The sequence below is a fragment of the Nansenia antarctica genome (genome assembly GCF_963989245.1).
Source record: "Nansenia antarctica genome assembly, chromosome: 10".
In the NCBI taxonomy this organism is placed as follows: Eukaryota; Metazoa; Chordata; class Actinopteri; order Argentiniformes; family Microstomatidae; genus Nansenia; species Nansenia antarctica.
The window spans coordinates 1809563-1829675 of NC_137680.1; the positions used below are offsets into that span (position 1 = coordinate 1809563).

General features: G+C 41.9%; 1 protein-coding gene across 1 annotated transcript; it reads left to right on the top strand.

Annotated features, from left to right (window-relative positions):
- Window positions 1-1373: 1373 nt before the first annotated feature.
- Window positions 1374-17077, top strand: sh3d21 (SH3 domain containing 21). The gene is made up of 17 exons (XM_080540817.1): window positions 1374-1502; window positions 2535-2692; window positions 3014-3071; window positions 3577-3695; window positions 4446-4536; window positions 4672-4733; window positions 5107-5155; window positions 6573-6667; window positions 7881-7982; window positions 8426-8477; window positions 11800-11850; window positions 12017-12134; window positions 13804-13963; window positions 15188-15250; window positions 15781-15977; window positions 16394-16457; window positions 16580-17077. The coding sequence occupies exons 1-17, from the start codon at window positions 1499-1501 to the stop codon at window positions 16604-16606; spliced, it is 1470 nt and encodes a 489-aa protein (XP_080396943.1). The 5' UTR covers window positions 1374-1498; the 3' UTR covers window positions 16607-17077.
- Window positions 17078-20113: the final 3036 nt, after the last annotated feature.

Sequence of the window (20113 nt, forward strand, 5' to 3'; positions counted from 1 at the left end):
TAAGTTGGCAACAGCATTTGAAATTATGTTAATACATCAAAACTGCTGGCTTCATTATGTGAAGGAAAAAGATTATGATGATCAAATTATATTCTCACGGCACGCTCAATGTTTTGATGTGATCGGTTTTCTTTTTTTTTGAGTGATGACTTTTGACCCTCTGTGACTTCTATGTAAAGTCTTGATTGTTTTATTAATAGTGTGCTTATGGGTGCAACACAGTCAAACGTGGTTGAATACTAAAGAAAAGAAGGTAAAAATATCTGGGATATTTTAATCAGATCCAACATGATTTGTGCTGTCAAAAAGTATAGTTTGTAAAAATAGGTTGAAAAATATAGACTGTTGCACTATTTGGATTTGTATGTGATGCTGTGGGTTGCACTGCTTTTTAATGTACAGGATATACGGTACATGGTGGGTGACAATTTAATGTCCAATTATATGTTGTTTGAGGAAATTGCTTTTTTAAATGATTCCAATTTCATTTTTTTCAGATTGTAAATTAAAAGGAAATTCTGCTTAATGTAATGTGTGCTTTGACTTTATTGACTACAGCTAAGCCATTTTGTTGTACAGATTTTGCATTTAAAATAATATATAGCTGAAATCAGGTTTATTCTACTAAGTGCTTGTGGAATAATGCCATGCCACTGAGAATGTAATAAGTGCAGGAATTTCTGAAGAAGTATTTGTTTCCTGTTTTTTCCAGTTTGTACCAGTGTGTTACTATACAGAGCACTGCATATACACTGCACTGCATATTCTGCCTATGGGAACATTTGATTCAGCAAATATTTGACCAGAGAACAAAGAAATAATTCTGTGGTCGAAACCGTTTTAAGATCTACTGTATATCATGAGCAACATGGAAGAAATGCCAAGCCACAAGCCTCTAAGGTGCATATTCAGTATATTTATATAACACTTTTATGTAGCCTATGTATATGTCTGAAGACTTCCAGTGTGACACACAGTTTGAATTTCAAGTATGACGTTCTTTGTCACCCTCGCTTATTGTCTCCCTCTTTCCTTCAGAAACCCGTCTCACCTGTTCTCTCTCTCTCTCTCTCTCTCTCTCTCTCTCTCTCTCTCTCTCTCTCTCTCTCTCTCTCTCTCTCTCTCTCTCTCTCTGTCTCTCTCTCTCTCTCTCTCTCTGTCTCTCTCTCTCTCTCTCTCTCTCTCTCTCTCTCTCTCTCTCTCTCTCTTCTTATTTTTCTCGCTCTCTCACTCACCCTCTTTGACCCATCCTCCCCCTTGCTGGCAACTTGTCATGACTAGCCACAGAAAAAGTTGCTCAATGTTAATGTTTGACAAGAAGGAAGGAGGGCCATCGTTTGCTATATCTGTCTCTAGTTCATGTCTCTAGTTCATGGGTAATAGACATTCACTTTCAGTTCTCTCTTCTGCTTTAACATGACATTTCTGTCTGCTGTCTGAAGGACAAGGAATTGTCTATCAAAGCCTTTGGGAAAAGGAGAACGTTTTCTAAGGAGCCATGGGTAAGTTGTGTTTGATACATTCATCCATTTCTACAGTGTGAAGTGCTTGGGGTATTGTTTACAATGTACAGTACTGCAATTGTCAATCAATTGCCTGTGCAGAGCAATGAAAGGGTTTAAAAATGCAGATTTGCAATCTTGAATGAGTTGTGAGTTGTCAGGTTGCCATTAGTATCAAGTGAGTATCTGTTTATGTATAGAAATAAACACCCCCTATGTGAAAAGCTCAACAATACAACAATATATTTTTATTAGCCCAATCTCTGGGTGCATTGCCAATACACCTTTGCACAGATTTTTCTTCATATTTTCTTTGGAAATGTGGGTATTTTGCTTGCATTGTTATGTTCTGTATGTGGGGGGGGGGGGGGGGGGGAATGCAGATTTATTTCCCTTATTTACCCATGGAACTGTGCTGGTTTGTGGCTGTTGGCTGGCACACTATGGGTGTAAGGTAATGCAACATGTGAAGTATTTCTGGCCTGTAACGCAGGTCAACATGCAAATACAATGTGTAACCTTTGGTCTCCATTCTGGTCTTGCTGTCCCAGGACTCTTATCATCTCTGTTTACGCTTATGTGTCAATCCTATACACATAATGCTACAGGAACCTTGTATGTTTTCCAATGGCTTTTGTATGAAAGGGGTACGAGTAGTGCTGTTCTCAGACATGATCAACCTGAAAGAGGATGACAGTACAGTAACAATACCTTTTGTTTTGCATAATTGATTAACACAATCTTTCATACCTCCAAACACAATCTCTGTTCCCCGTTGTAACTTGTTGTAGTACTTTTATCCAGCGCTGCATACCACGCAGCATGTCGATACAAGAATAGCCTCATTGTTGGATCTTAGAGTAGAGTAGCTACTGATAACTTAACTCTTCAAGGGGGAATGTCATTGTGTAGCAGCAGGTATAAACAGAACCGTTGCAGTTACTCAAGCCAATACCTTTAGATGTTTATCTGTTGGAATGAAGAGCTAACCTTGCAACACTGTTCCCTCCCAAACTTTTTGTGACGTCACAGAGGTGCTGGTGCTGATCAACTTCGAGGGGACCATGGGGGACGAGATGACGGTGACAGCCGGAGACGTGGTGAAGAACGTCACCAAGACCAGTGAAGAGGGCTGGCTGGAGGGAGAGCTGCAGGGCAAGAGGGGGATCTTCCCGGTCAATTTCGTCAAGGTCTGTCCATCCCTCATCCTGCCATACATTCACCAATGCCATATTAAGTTGCATAGTATGTATTTTTTAAAGTATATATATGTTACGGTACATGTGGGAAAACTAGGGTTAGGGTTAGGTGCTAGGGTGACTTGGTACATGCTGCCATGTCTAACCCTAACCTTAACCCTACCCCTAATCCTAACCCTAACCCTAACCGTAGCACCCTAGCACCTAACCCTAACCCTAGTTTTCCCACATGTACCGTAACATATATATATTTTAAAATTATTTTTTACAAATTCTTATCTTGAATGTGTTTTTCCCTGATTCCCCACACAGGAAGTGCCCGTATATCTGATGGGTGACAGTATCAGGGAACCAAGAAGCCTCCGGAAATGTACGTGTCACTTTAACACAACAACATGATTATGTTCTGTCCCACAATGTCTTTCAGTAACAAAGCAGAATACAAAAATATGTTTTATAGTCAAATATTAACTCTATTTTGTCCAGAGACATTGTCAAGTGTTTGGGCTTGTGGTCATCAAGATACACCCCCTTGTCAGCAAGACAGTAGCAATTACACATGCCCTTTGGTAAATATGTAGACCACAGCCTCCGAGCACTACGCTTAATTACAGTGTCCAAAAAAAGAAACAGATAAATACAATACACAGTGCACACTACACTGTTATTAAAAAGTCAACAGTCAAAATATTAAACCAAACGTGAAGCGCAGCTCCAACTCCTCAAGTGACGAAGCTTTGGCATCTCTACAGTATGACACGTTTCCTTCTGAATCTCTCTTCTGTGAAGTTCCTAGAAATCATGTTTTATACCATAATAACACATTTTAATTTTGTCCAATTATTCTGCTTGTGAAATACTTTGTCTCTCTGCAGCTGCAGCAGGAATGTTGAAACCGTCCAGCAGGAAGTGTGAGGTGGCGTTTGCGTACAGCGCCTTGAACGATGACGAGCTGGAGCTGGTTGTCGGGGAGACCTTCGAGGTCCTCAGAGAGGTAAAGTGCTGCCTTCATCTTCATCACCACTGCTACGTCACGAGTTGTCAATGGATGGCTGCCAACAACATGTACAGTAGTATACTAAACAACTTATAGATTGTTAGGAGAGAACAATCTGCTCAAATTACTTTTTTTATTGAAATCTCTGGTGACATATTTACAGGAAGGACAAGAGGGAACTGCAATAAGCTATTTTAAAATACTAGACTATTGATAGACTATAGACTATAGACTATTTAAAACTATTTATCCTGGAGGCATAGATGAGCTTCCAAAAGCTCAAACAAAGAAGGGCAGACATGTCCACCATTATGCTGTTCCTCAGACACATTCCAGCTTTAATGTAGCAGTAAGCCGTGTGAACTGTACAAACTTGTTTTCAGAAGTTCCTTTGTATGTTTGTGCGATCAAGTCAGCTTGAGAACTTGAGTAATCTCACTATCAATAATTATGTGAACCCACATACATACAGTTTCTGTAAGTTTCATTTCATCTGGGAACTGTGTTGGCACAGCTGTTTGATGCTTACATTGCAGTGTAAGCCATTTGAGATGAATGGGGAAACATGAAATGCTGTGTTGTCATTCTTACATTTCTCCCTTCTTGTCTTTTCTCTACCCCCCCTTTTGCTCTTGTTATCACCCTCTCTCTCTCTCTCTCTCTCTCTCTCTCTCTCTCTCTCTCTCTCTCTCTCTCTCTCTCTCTCTCTCTCTCTCTCTTCCACATCTGTATTATAACATCTGACAGATTGAAGATGGATGGTGGATGGGACTGAAGAGTGGTAAAGTGGGAGCGTTTCCATCAAACTTCGTCAAGGAGATTTTTGTCTCTCCAAAAGGTGAGTAAAGCCCAATTTTCCCACATTACCATGACACAGTTATTGCTCTTAATATTTGTCTATGTCCTCAAAATGTAGATTCATTAACTAACAGTATATAGCTGAAATGAATATATCCGCCTCAATCTTTTGCAGATGTCAAAGTGAACGAGGGGAAGACCAGACCCAAACTCTCAGATGCAGTCTTCAGTCAGGAGGTGAGGGACACTAAAACATAGCGTGACGTTATAATTATAAGGTTCTATCTCCATTTAGAATTATAAGGTTCTATCTCCATTTTTGTCAAAATTGAGTTTTTTACATAATCTGATCCATTATGTGTTTATTAATTCCTGTGTGGTGTTATTTTTTAAATGTTGACTTTTTTGAGTTAGTAATTCATAAAAATACAAAGGTTCCATCTCACAAAACATAATGGAATGTAAAAACTTTGACGCTCAATATCTCTGAACTACCCTAAACGGAGATAGAACCGTATCATTCTAAGCTCACGATAGGTTAATCAAATACCCACAAACATACGTGTGTAGAGCACCGTTTATTAACATCATGTGTTGTGTTCTTCTTCAGACGAAGCAGCCTCAGAGGACTGTGAGCGTGAGAAACAAAACCAGAAACGGTAAGTTTGGTTCATGTGGGCTGAGTAAGGTAGTAGAAGAGAGTCTTCCTAGTATATATGATCAAATTCACTCTACTCATGGGAAACACCTTTTGATATTTCGAACAAGACAAAAAAAGCAAAGTTAAAATGCTAATGTACCGGTACATGCTCTGATAAACCAAAAGTTATACCTTTTGATTTGCTGCCTGTGACAAGGAATCTATTTTTGGACCATACCAGAAATGATGGTAGTGCCCACAAATGACACATCATTGGCATGTGATTCAAATGATTCATCATTGGCATTGGTTCAGTAATTCCTTCATCGTACCGTTAAGACTGCATGGGTGGTGGCGTTAAGACTGCATGGGCGGTGGCGTTAAGACTGCATGGGCGGTGGCGTTAAGACTGCATGGGCGGTGGCGTTAAGACTGCATGGGTGGTGGCGTTAAGACTGCATGGGTGGTGGCGTTAAGACTGCATGGGCGGTGGCGTTAAGACTGCATGGGCGGTGGCGTTAAGACTGCATGGGCGGTGGCGTTAAGACTGCATGGGCGGTGGCGTTAAGACTGCATGGGCGGTGGCGTTAAGACTGCATGGGCGGTGGCGTTAAGACTGCATGGGTGGTGGCGTTAAGACTGCATGGGTGGTGGCGTTAAGACTGCATGGGCGGTGGCGTTAAGACTGCATGGGCGGTGGCGTTAAGACTGCATGGGCGGTGGCGTTAAGACTGCATGGGCGGTGGCGTTAAGACTGCATGGGTGGTGGCGTTAAGACTGCATGGGTGGTGGCGTTAAGACTGCATGGGCGGTGGCGTTAAGACTGCATGGGCGGTGGCGTTAAGACTGCATGGGCGGTGGCGTTAAGACTGCATGGGCGGTGGCGTTAAGACTGCATGGGTGGTGGCGTTAAGACTGCATGGGTGGTGGCGTTAAGACTGCATGGGCGGTGGCGTTAAGACTGCATGGGTGGTGGCGTTAAGACTGCATGGGCGGTGGCGTTAAGACTGCATGGGTGGTGGCGTTAAGACTGCATGGGTGGTGGCGTTAAGACTGCATGGGTGGTGGCGTTAAGACTGCATGGGCGGTGGCGTTAAGACTGCATGGGTGGTGGCGTTAAGACTGCATGGGTGGTGGCCCTACATAAATTCCCGCCCTTGACGTCACAATCAACGTAGAAAGGGATCAAGGGTTCACAGTCTCATTCGTCACACTTCTGATATAAGATAAGGACAAATACTGCATATAAATGCGAACGATTATCCTTCCATATCTTTGGTTTATAAAAAAACATCATGGTTCCATTCCTGTCATCATCTATCACATCATAAAAACAAACCACCTATTCTAGTGCATGGCTTTAGTTCTTTTGTTACTGTGTACTGTATGGATGATTGAATACTCACACAGTGTTCTCACTCCCCTAAACTCTGTAGTGAAAGAATGTTGTCTAGTCATGTTCGATTACTCAGCCTTCACCGGAGACGAACTGGATCTGAAGAAAGGGGACATTGTCACAATCATCACCAAGGTTTGGGACGTTTGTCACATCATGCTTTTAGTCCAATTTCCCAGATACACTGTCACTTTACACTATCTGCATATTACTACCTCTGTCTGACTGAGTGTTTTGGTATAATGTGCTATTGTGTCCTGTGTGTCAATGTCTCTTCATGTCTCTTGGTGTTTGTTTATTTGATTTGCAAAAAACAATTTCCCCACGAGGCTTAATACTGTTTACTATTAGGCAAGGCAAGTTTATTTGTACAGCACATTTCATACAACAGGGGCAATTCAAAGTGCTTTACATACATTATTTAAAAATACAGCAAGAGGAGCATAAGAAATGTCTAACCCCAACATAAAACATACAATGAATAAAAGCAAATATAAGAAGTAAATAGATAAAACATTTAAAAAGACAATAGTTAATGGAAAAAAAACATTGACAGAAGTGTTTGTGTTTAATCATAACTGGTGCAAAACATGAAGGTTTTTAGCTTAGATTTCAATATTTTAAGGGTTTGGGCCTGTTTGCTTACCACTATGACGTTAGCCTATGGGTTAGGGTTAGGGAGGTTGAGAAGCTAAATGGCAAAATTAAGATAACCCCATTCCCATGACCTCGTTCCCCTTCAGCCCTAAGCTGTAATAAACCTCAGTCTCCAGTGTCTTCTCTCTTTATGTAATGGCATGTTTGTAAGGAAACATTCCTCCTTCTGTTCAACCAGCCAAACCTGTTATTTCTCTTGTGAGCAACTCCGGGCAAATATGTGCTACTCATCCACTAGATGACGTAGAGTAGGCAATTACATAAACAGGGCGGCAGTCATTAAAATCATAAATTATGGCATCACTAGAAAATACAGATTGATTTATTTAAGACTACTTTGAAAATCAAATTATATAATGGGTAGTGGTGGTCTAGTGGATAGTGAGTTGGACTTGTGATCAGAAGGTTGTGAGTTCAAATCCCATCTGAAACCACACCACTACTAGTGTGCCCTTGAGTAAGGCACTTAGCCCTCAGTTACTCCAGGGGGAATGTCCCTGTAATTCGTAATTGTAAATTGCTTTGGATTAAAAGCGTCTGCTAAATGGCAAAATTCATTAATTAATTAATGTATGTATCCTGACTCTCTATTAACCTCTCTGACATAAGATTTCTGATCCCAATAGACTGTGTGCAGTTCATTGAGGTGTTCATTACATCTTTTTTTTTTCATCTTCATCTTCATCTTAAGGAAACTGAGGATGAGGGCTGGTGGGAAGGGGAGCTGAGCGGACGGCAAGGTTTTTTCCCCGACAACTTCGTCATGGTGATACCAACGACGGACGCTCTCCACGTGAGTGTAGCAGGGCAACGTTCCCAGGAATAGCCTTCCATGTCTCCCTGTGAACGGGAACTTCCCCACATTTCCAGGGGGATTTTGACTTTGCACTGACTGGCCTCAGCAGCCATGAGACCCAAGGACACATCTTCCACTAATTAACATTGGCTCATTTTTTAAACTTGAAGAAAACAAAGACAAGTCCTTTATCCTTTGTAGCTGGCTGACATTTTACTTCTCTTGATGTCTCTGGCAAGCCTTTTTGTGACATGAAGTCTTATATAACCTATAAAAGGTACTGACTCAGAGCTCTCCTCAACATCCGCAAGTTTTGGAGTCACTCACTCAAAACTCCCTCTGTGGAAACAGTGTGTCGGGTAGAGGTGGGTGTTATTGCAAACCACCAGAGAGTCAGTATTGCCAACCTGTTGTGCTTTTGCTATCCCTTTTCCCTGCAGTCTGGGAACCCGAGCCAACCACCGGTGCGGTGTGGCACGGAGAAACGCTCAGGTAAGGACCGGACCGACTTCCTGTTTCATCATAGAGACTGGTAGAACAGGGTGTATCTGTGACTGCAGTAAATCATGTAGAAACAGCAGAGTGTATTTTATGATTTAGAGTAGTGTCAGCTGAACTTCACAGGGAAATGACTACTGTTGTACAGTCGTCTGTAGTGGTTTGTTTAGTCTGGCACGGTGTTGACGTTAAGGAGGGGTGTTGGGTTGTTGTTTTGGCAGCTGTAGAATTAGCAGAATCATGTCTGGTGGCACACCATGTGGGCCCTACAGTGGTTCATGTACATGTAGATGTGGTGAAGGTTCAAATTACTTCCCGGTAGAAGTCTTCTAAGCTCTTCTAGGCTGGCTAACAGAGATGTAAAAAAAAAAAAAAAAAGAAGCTGATGCACCTCTCACCGCCTCTCTCCTTAGATACAGTTTGGGAACAAAACACCCAACCTCTGCACCTTTGAATATAGAAAAGTCTACCACGATTGAAACCACTGTGGGACCTGTGGGTTATTTCACTGAGACGGATCTATTCTAAAAGAACATCTGTGGAGATTTCAACACTTGAATCTTCTGAGACGATGACTCATAACGGCCAGGGCGTTTACATAATCTGCACTGCTTGGCTGTTAGCTGTCTATGGCTGAAACCACAATGAGGTTTTATTACCAAACCAGACCACGGATATTCTCACAGTGTACCACCACTATATATACAGTGGCGGGGGAAATAAGTAATCAAAACATCACCAATTTTTTAATTCAACATATTTTCCATTGCAGCTTATTCACATGAAATTGAGACTCCTGACATTGATATTAACTCAATAAAACTACGCAGCAAAAGAGATTGTAACAGTCTGATCCATAAAAAACATGCAATAATGGGGAATGACACACATTGTGAGCTTAGAATGATAAGGTTCTATCTCCGTCTAGGGCAGTTCAGAGATATTGAGCGTCAAAGTTTTTGCATTCCATTATGTTTTGTGAGATGGAACCTTTGTATTTTATGAATCACTAACTCAAAAATGTAAACATTTTAAAAAACAACACCACACAGGCATTAATAAACACCTAATGGATCAGATTATGTAAAAAAATCAATTTTGACAAAAATTTAGATAGAACCTTAGAATTCTAACGTCACGGTCTGTCAACATGAGGACCAAAGTGGGGCCAATGAAAGTCAAGGAATCCATTAATGGCTTGGTTATGAGGCTGAAAGATAAATAAATAAATAAATGAGAAATAAAGCCAAAATCTTTGGCTTACCAAAATCAACAGTTAAACATCATAAAAAATATAAAGGAAGAAAGCAACTGGTGAGCTCAGCAATCTCACATGGCCTGGGTAGGCCACGGATGACCTCTACAGGAGATGACCGGAGAATGCTCACCACAATTAAGAAAAAGAAAACAGCTGTCAGCGGACAGATAAAAGTACCCTCAAATAAAAGCTGAGAATCTATAACTTTAACCTCATAGTACATGTTGGAGTATAGAGACAAGAGAAGAAAACACGCTTCACTCTCCCAATAATTATGCAGGGCACTGTACGTGCAACAGCTACGCTCAGATAGCCATACACACATACAAGTCATTTATCTAAAGAACGTTGAAACAGCCATACTTATACTTATTTTTCAGACAGAGCATTCTTCACAGGAGCATTGAGACATACAGTATACAGTGTATCATACTACAGTTATGTTTAATTTAGGAGAGCTAGGTGTCCCAACTAACTTCATCTTTGAAGTTTCATTCTTTAAAGAATTTTCCTGAAGTGTTTCCATTTGCCCTGTCTGGTATTTGAATACCACTGTTCCCTTTTTGAGTTTTTGATGACTGTGTGTTGTACAGTGAGGGATATAGGGACAGACTGCATAACACTGCCAGAGTCAGTAAGAGGATGTGGGAGTCTGCAGTCTGCAGTCTGTCAAAGGCAAAGCAGCAGGATGTGGTTCACAGGCGAGTTTTATCTAAAAGGCTCCAGATCCTGTCTCAGACGCACATTTCTAGCTGAAGGTAAAAATGTGGCACACAGTGCTGAGGAGGCTGACCCTTGGTTAGGGCCCGATTTTAATCTCAGACATACATAAGTACTGTATGGAGCCTCTCTAAATTGTCTATACAAACTGACAAGACACAATTCATGTACCGGTACATTATGTAGTAGGCCTCTCTCTACATCAACTTAGTCATATTCAAAGGAACATCATACTTCAAACCAGTTTGTAAACGGATGCCAGTGCTGTTTAAACTTCTTCAGTAATTAGTAGAGATAATATCACGAGAACACAAATCCGTCTCGAGCCTCTCCTCAACTTGAATCCCCCACCACAGCCACTTCCATCACTCCACTTGTGTCCAGAGTCACTGGGGAGTTACGGCTTGTCACAGGAAGTCATAGACCATGGTGGGGTGGTTGTGTCATGTGACCTGGCTGCATCAGAAGCCTTGGAGGAAACCAGGGGGTGGGGTACCGCAGAGAGTTCTGTCACAGCAGTTTTCTCAAGCAGCAGTATAGATCCACAGCAACTCTTTTGCCTCAAATTTCTGGAGGGTTTTGAAAGGGAGAAGCTTTACATGTGATTTCAATCCATAAGGTACAGTAAACTCTATTCTTATTAATTATTGGTCTGTGAACCTCTTCATCCCAGGGCGTTGGGGGGGGGGGTTGTCCTGGGTGTCTGCTTGACATTCATCCAGTCCCACCTGTGTTTTGTGAGAGATGTGCTTAGAGAAGTTAGCTGTTGATTCTGCGTTCAATAACGCAGATACGTACTGTATGAGTCTACGCTGTCACTGATGTAGTAGTGTTGGGGTCAGGCCCCTTGAATGCTCTCTAGGTGAGCACTAGTAGTTTCGAACAAGGATAAGACTTGATGCTCAGTTACATTTGTATAGTAATTGAGAAAAAGACTAAAGTACTGTTGCATCACACGGGATCTCCCCACCCCCTTCTCGAGGAGGAGACTCTGGGGACTGTAACTGTGTTTGACTCGCTCTGATCCCATTGGACAGAGCTGTGACCTGCCCTGCTCCTATGACGTGCAGATTCTTACAGTAGCTTCCCATGCTACCACTCCAGTTAGCCAACGATGGAATTCAATCAAACCATAATGAGGAAAATGAACATTGTCAAATGGGATTAAAGCACATTTCATGCCCCACATTAGACTATGTTCACTGAGTGATACAAAAATATTGATTATTATTGATTGATTGATTATAGATTATATTCATTGTAGTGAAAACCAAACCTGTGTGATTACAGGAGTCCTGTATAATGGTGTGTGACTCTTCTGCTCTTATTGTGTTCCAGGCAAGGCAGAGGCTTCGGCAATGGAGAAGGTCAGCACTGCAAAGGCCAAAGGTAAGATTTTGTTCTTGCCTTTCATCTCACATGCAGTTTTTGCTGTATCCATGATTAGACAGAGGAGCGGATAGTGTAGGATTATGTGGAATATGTGTATTCTTGAGTCCAGAGAGTTAAAACTCCGCTGTCAATGCTGAAATTAAATGAACACATTTGTGTACAGATGAGAAATCTGAGAGCAAAGACCTGCGAAGCAACCCCCCCACCAAAGTGAAGCTTCCTGTTCCAATCAGACCTTCCCCGCCTCCAGTGAAGGACAAGCCAAACAAGTTTGTGCCCAAGTGAGTAATTCTACAAATCGTGAGCTTAGAATTATAAGGTTCTATCTCCGTTTAGAATGATAAGGTTCTATCTCCGTTTAGGGCAGTTCAGAGATATTGAGCGTCAAAGTTTTTACATTCCATTATGTTTGGTGAGATGGAACCGTTGTATTTTAGGAATTACTAACTCAAAAATGTCAACATTTTAAAAATAACACCACACAGGCATTAATAAACACCTAATGGATCAGATTATGTAAAAAACTCAATTTTGACAAAAATTGAGATAGAACCTTATAATTCTAACGTCACGAAAGTTGTTCAACATTAACCATGTCTAAGAGCTCAAGGACAAAATGCCAACAAAAGTGAGACTCTTTTAAAAGTTTTCTTTCAAACTGTGTTAGTTACTAATCAGGATGGACAAATAGGCTACTCAAATCAAATTGAAACTTTTAAAGAAGTTATATAATTGCAAAAAAGCGATGCTGAGCGATAATGTGGAAAGCAAAAGGCCTGTAAAAACTGACAGGAATAGTTTGTCCTGTTTCATCTGGCATGGAGGAGAGAGGGGCTTTGGTTAGTGCCTAGGTTGCCATGGACAGTCTTAATGCTGAATGCCAGGTGCCCAACCGATGCCCAACCTTGAGCAGCGCAGTGGAAACTCTTGGATGTTGGATGAGTCAGTCAGTCTAAACAGACAAGCGCAGCCCATTTCCTGTTTCCTGTGCAAACACACACACTCACACACGCACACACACACACACACACACACACACACACACACACACACACACACACACACACATTAGGAAAACAAAAAAGGCCCTGTCGTCTTGATGGGCTATCTGACGGAGAAAAAGTCATTCTGACAGTTTACTTTCCAAGTAGACTGTCACATGTCAATACAAGGCCTAGTGTTTCACCTTGGCTAAAAATCCTCAGTTTCAAAGGGCAACATTCTTCCTCATAAGACCGTACCTCATAAGCTCTCAGGGAAATTATTTGTTGACTTCAATTGAGATTAAATCAATACACAGCGCTTATATAAAGGTTAGGCTTGTTAATTTGAAGAGCTATAACATCGGTGTTATTATATTCAGGGTGTGGACTATGAAGGGGAAAGTCTTCATACAATGTTAAACATAGGCACACCTACCTGCCTCTCAGAATACGTGGTACACAATACAGTACCACATGCAAGATAGACATGTCATTTCCACATTTAAACCACAGTCATTTCTATCAACTGAAAAAAATCTAGACTTGGAAGACGAATCATAGATGAATAGATGAATCAAAGCTTTCTCTTCCAACAACACAAGTTGGGATTAAGTTCAACAACATTGATGAACTCTGTATCACCCCTTTACAGTATATTGGAAGAATCAACCATTGTGTTTTCTGAGAGAACACCTCGTGAGCTTAGAATGATAAGGTTCTATCTCCGTTTAGGATTGTTCAGAGATATTGAGCGTCAAAGTTTTTACATTCCATTATGTTCTGCGAGATGGAACCTTTGTATTTTATGAATTACTAACTCAAAAATGTAAACATCTTTAAAAAATAACACCACACAGGCATTAATAAACACCTAATGGATCAGATTATGTAAAAGACTCAATTTTGACAAAAATGTAGATCCTAGAACCTTATAATTCTAACGTCACGACCCATTTCCTTCCATCAGAGCCAACGGCGATGTCCCTCCCCTTTCACCGAAGCGTCCAGAGGAGAGCGACTCAGACCAGTTTGACGGGGTGGACGTGGCCACTGAGAAGCTGAGTCACCCCACAGCCAACAGAGCCAAGCCCCCACAGAGGAGGCCCCCGTCTGCCCTTGTCACAGGGGTACGAGTATATCCCCTTCAGGGCCACAGGGGGGCAGTGTTCCAATGTGTGTTCCTCAACACTCTAGAACAGCTAGAACTGTTCTATTCTTTATGATGTGTTCCTCAACACTCCTCATCACATGCAGTAGCACATGACAAAACTCACACAACCCCCCCTAGATTATCAAGGAGATGGCACAACTAAGCAAGAGATGGTGATATACAGCTATGCACAATCCCTGGTTGCTGTAATGTCTTACACCAGGGGTCCCCAAACTTTTTTCTGTGAGGGCCACATAATTTTTCCTTTCTGTGATGGGGGGCCTGGGTTGGTCTCTAACATAAAATAATATGGAACGGAGTGGAATGGAGGCAGTTGCGCAAAGCAATTGCGCGCAGGAGAGCACTGGTGGATGCAAACAAAGTCTAAACAGTTGAATTTGGATGGAATTTATACCTATAGTGATATGTCAATGAAATATAATCAGTTTTACAGTCTGATACTTGAGGGAGGACCCTCATCATATACGGGGGGACCCATGAAGCAGGGCTGTCTGGGGGTCCTTAAACGAGCATCAAACCCTTAATTTCTTGCATTCTGGTGAATTTAGATGCAATTTGTGCCCTTTCTGCATCAATTTATGGTGGAAATGTCATTATTTATGTAAAGGAAAACACAATATTCAGGCACCAGATGACCATTCAAAATGTAATGTAATATAATGCAATATAAGGCTCTCAGGCATTCTGTACTTTCAAATATGTATTCTCCTTGAGCAGTCAACATCAACTATCAGCTATTTCGCTAGCAAACACGAAAGCTAACTTATTTGCGAAACAGCGCCCCCGCCACCACGTCGGTGCAATGCCGCAATTGCAGTTAGAAATTACACGTTGTTCAAAGGGCCGGTCCAAGTGTGGGGGTGGGCCGTGTTCGGCCCGCGGGCCGTAGTTTGGGGACCCCTGTCTTACACCATTACAGCATTGCACACCAGTTCATATTTACCCATAATAACCCTCATAGGGGCCTTCCAGTAGAGCATAGAGGGCCTACTCCAGTTCCTCAGGGGTTTTCTTGAAGTGTATTAGTCAGAATGTATGATGTGGCCCATCCCTTGCTGTTTGACTCTCAGTACAGAGACACGGTCTGTTAATAAGTGGCGTGGTTAGCGAGGGCATGGTACCAGGAGTGACTCCTGAGAGGGATGGTCATGACAGGGTTGTTGTTGTTGTTCATCCGTAGGCTCCGAGTGGCCCAGACCAGACAGAACCGGATGTGTCGCTCAGATCACCAGGCCTGCCCAAGGTTTGTGTCATTGACTTTTAAAACATGTTTGAGTACACGTTAGGGTTTGACAGATATTAGATATACTGTATATGTTACGGTACATGTGGGAATACGGTACATGTGGGAAAACTAGGGTTAGGGTTAGGTACTAGGGTGACTTGGTACATGCTGGCATGTCTAACCCTAACCCTAAACTTAACCCTACCCCTAACCCTAACCCTAACCTTAACCCTAGCACCTAACCATAACCCTAGTTTTCCCACATGTACCGTAACAGATACATATTTGGAGCATATTGTGATATTGTTCTCATACATAACATAGTCTGTAAAAGAGCTTACAACTCCAAAAATGTGCACAACTACAAGTACAGTGTCTTGTATTTTGCAAGGCAAAGCAGTGAAACACATTATCTTTGTTTCACCTGACTATTCACAACTCTAGCCTTACACTCTATTCACTGCAGTCATTAGTAATCCCTGGGGTTGGATGTCACAGTGCTAATCTGTTGATCTTTGATAACCAAACTAGGCACCTTAACATTGCAGGTTGCTGAACATCTGGCAGCACCATCACCCTCCAAGACGGAGCAGCAGCCCAAGACCTCGCCCCCTCCCAGGCCAGCCGTCCCCAAGGCCATGGTGGAGGCCAGAGTAGCCCATGACGACGACCCCTCCCTGGACAGTCTGAAGGCGGAGGTCAACGAGCTGAGGATGGCTCTGGAGCTCATCCAGACCCGACACCAGTGAGTGGTCAGCCATCTCGTGACGTTAGAATTAGAAGGTTCTATCTCCATTTTTGTCAACATTTTGTTTTTTACATAATCTGATCCATTAGGTGTTTATTAATGCCTGTGTGGTGTTATTTTTAAAATGTTGACATTTTTGAGTTAGTAATTCATAAAACACAAAGGTTCCATCTCACAAAACATAATGGAATGTAAAAACTTTGACGCTCAATATCTCTGAACTGCCCTAAATGGAGATAGAACCTTATCATTCTAAACTCACGATCTATCTTGTGTCCAAAATGACCAGGAGATAGCTTGATAAAGTTGAAGAATTGTACCTTGATCAGTAAAACTATTATGGTGTATAGTAGGCTTACTGGCACGTTTATATGCATTCTTTCAATGGTAGTGTTTATGTTTTTCTTGTTCAGACGAGACATGCAGGAACTGAAAGAGGAACTGAGAGATGAGAGAAACAAACGCGTCGCGCTACAGGTTAGTAGATTGTTTAGATTTACACTTCTAATTTAACCAATACGACTAAGTTACACTATTTGGCTCACAGGCTTGTGATTTAACTGGATATTACTGTGACAAACTACTTCCCCCTGGTGCAGGAAGAGGTACATGGTATGAGGACCTAACATTGATCCTAACTGACACTCTGACGGAGATGGACCTCTCTGGCTCTGCTATGCCAGTCCCTTGAAGACCAACTGGAAACCAAACAAACATTTTCCTGACATGTTGTGCAAGAGGGGAGGAACAGCGTACATTATGACCTCCTCTGCAGACAGCTGAGGCGACATGACATCACTGTAGTGGAATTCTGGACTGGATGGACAATAGACCGAGTAAATCGGCCGAAAGATCATCTATAATAAAATGTACAATACAAAATGTTGTATTGATGATAGGCCTTTATGAGTTTTTATAATTTTTTCAAAGAGTTTTTTTTATGTTTTGTTTGTGAAACATTAGACTCAATTGTGTCTATACGGAAATCTGCCATTTGTATATACAATAATAGAATAGAATAACTTTATTTTTCCCAGAAGGGGAACTGTGTCCCTTGTATAACAACTATTTTTTATGTGTCTTTTGAAAATATTAAATCTGTCCTAATAACTATTGCATTGTATGTGTTTTATGGAAACAGGCTACTTATTGTCATGGCAAATTATTGAGTTAAGTTGTAATGCTTTGTGAATCCACCAGGGGGCGGTCTTGGTCTACTTTTCTTCTATTTCTCTTCAGCATCTGGAGTTGTTTGCGCCAACAAAACGATGACCCATCAATTCAGCCTAAATAGATAACTGACTCATTGTTGGACCTTTTGAACTGTCACATGACATAGGTGTTGGGTCAGTGAGTGTTACACTTTTGGGGTCCAAATGTTCACTAAGAGTAAGAGATCAAATAGGTGAGATCATCAGTCAATGCTTTGACAATATGAACACACTGAACATGTAATTGTTCTACCAGCAAAGCTTGTAGGTAGGAAACAGCAACCTAGCAGCTGGAAATGATAGCTCCCAAATTAGTTGCTATCATCTCAGGGCCTTGGCCTTGCTCCTCTTAAGTAAAGCTCTATAGATCTGTTTCCCCACGCTAGCGTTGCGACATGTTGCTGGCGTGGGCCTATGAAGACGTGAGCTTTGGGGAGCACATCTGGACAACATCTGGAACTCATTAAATAGAGTGGGCTTCTGAAACGGCCATGAGAACAAACTATTTTTTAAAACTACATTGAATACGCGTTATCGAGTGCATATTTTCCTCGGGGGCTAAAGCGCGACTAGTGTAATGTGAAAGAAACAAAAAGTAAATAAATAAAACTTGTTGATACAGCAGTGTTTTCATCTTTTCCACAAGGTATTAAAAAGTGATACTTCATCCTTATGGGCCCTGTGCTAAAGAAGATTTAGCAGATTTTCTTTCATGTAACATCTATGACTCGTGGTCATCAATCATGTTTTCCACACTAGTGGCCCCCACTGTTACTGTACTGTACACACACTGTAATTTCAGTTTCTTGAGGATTTTTCTCCAAAAATAACCCAAATAAGGTAGAATAGAGGCCTTTTGATTAGTCATAGAACAAACCTCTTTTTGAGAGGCCGAGCGTTCCGTTTCTGTAACAGAGAGAGAGAGAGAGAGAGAGAGAGAGAGAGAGAGAGAGAGAGAGAGAGAGAGAGAGAGAGAGAGAGAGCGAGAGAGCGAGAGAGAGCGAGAGAGAGAGAGAGAGAGAGAGAGAGAGAGAGAGAGGGAGAGAGCGAGAGAGAGACAGACAGACAGACAGACAGACAGAGAGAGAGAGAGAGAGAGAGAGAGAGAGAGAGAGAGAGAGAGAGAGAGAGAGAGAGGATCTCAGAGAAATGTTGGGAGGCATGGAGCCAGAACTCAAGGATGGATGGGATCAGAGGTCGACTCTCTGTAGGAAACACACAGATCTGCTAAAATTAGAAATGACGAAAAGTAGCTGAAATGGAAGGAGTGTTTTGCTCTTGTGTCCAGAGGAAATGAGGGGATGTGGAGAGGGTTACGAGTTAGATCAGATGGTTGACCTCCAGCAAATGACAACAAAGCCCTTATTTTAAAACGTGTCAGGAGGCAAGTTGCACGGCTATCATATTTTAATCTAACAATATATCATTTTTTGTGTTTCTAAGTAAATAATGGAACCTCAGACCTCAGAGATCTATGGGTCGTCTCTTGATGATTAGAACCCCAAACCGGTGTAATTGTGGATCGGCCCATTTGCCGGTCTACTGAATGTCATGGGGTTCAGCGAACAATATGAAAGGGAAACTAGTACCCAGTGAATGAATAGAGTGAGTGTGCTGTAGCGGTAATTAATTATGAAGTGGTGTTTTCCAGAATCAGTCAAAGAACCACAAATTATAGTTTTGCCTCATCTGCGATGTTCAGATCGTCTCGGTGGTGAGTCTGGGCCTTTTCCCACGCGGGATTGTGGTTCCATGTGTGGGGGTTGTTCTCCATTCACCATTTATTCTGGGCCGTCCTAATTGGCATTTCCTCATGTTAATGTTTGGTAAAGTCCTCTTGGTCTCATTCATGTGTTTTTTTTTCTTTCATAATTGGCTAATTAGTATGAGTACAATATATGCTTTGATTACTGTAAGATATAAACATTCTATTTTACTCTTCAGTAAAAGGGAAACCAATACTGAAACTGAACTTTTGTATTCTGAGCTGACAAGCCTTTAGTTAGTAGTTGGTGCTAGCCAACGTCTTAGAACAGAATAGTAGTAACATCGCAACTTCAACAACAACAATCTAAACAGACGACATCGATCTGTACTGAAGGTCCGTCGCCACCAGGGTTCAGTCCTCCTGACCTCAACAGACAGACCTTCACCATGTGCCCTCCCTCTCCCTGTCTCCAAACAGACTCGGGCCCAAGGCAAACCTGCCCCCCCCCCGTCTGGTTCTCCAGCACATTGTGTACTTTGAGTCCGTTTCAGAACTTCTTACGGAAGTTCTTGGCGGTCGTCCTCTCCAAGCAATACCTTCCTCCCCGCAAAGTCAGACAGGGCCTCACTCTACACGGGCGTCAGGCAGTCAGATTAAGACTTCTGGCCGCCACGTTGGCTGAACGTCCAATGGACACGAGCCATTCACTGATAAGTATATATATTCTCTGTTCTTCCACGGCTTTGTTGTGGAGCCAGGTCTTTTTTAATATCCTCATACTTCTAGCACAATGAAAGCCCAAGTCAAACTCAGATGAACTGACCCACATGGTGCCATTCATTGAAGTGTCAATGACTTTGTTGGCAGCCAGATATCCTTTTTGATAAGGATCTTTTGTTTTGTGTTTCTTACTTCATTTATGAATTTAAGTTTATAATATTAAGTCTTAAGGCCAATGCACACGGCGTGCGATTTTGTCGCACGACAACATTCGATTCTCAATTCACACCACCGAAGTGAGTGGGTGTGAATGGAGAATCGAATGTTGTCGTGCGACAATATCGCATCGCACGCCGTGTGCATTGTCTCATTCAAAACAATGGAATCGAATTTGCGGTGCAACAAAATCGCACGCTGTGTGCATTGGGCTTATAGTTCCAATCTTCATGATATTTAAACATTTGCAGTGACTCCTCTGTTGTAACGGCCTTGAC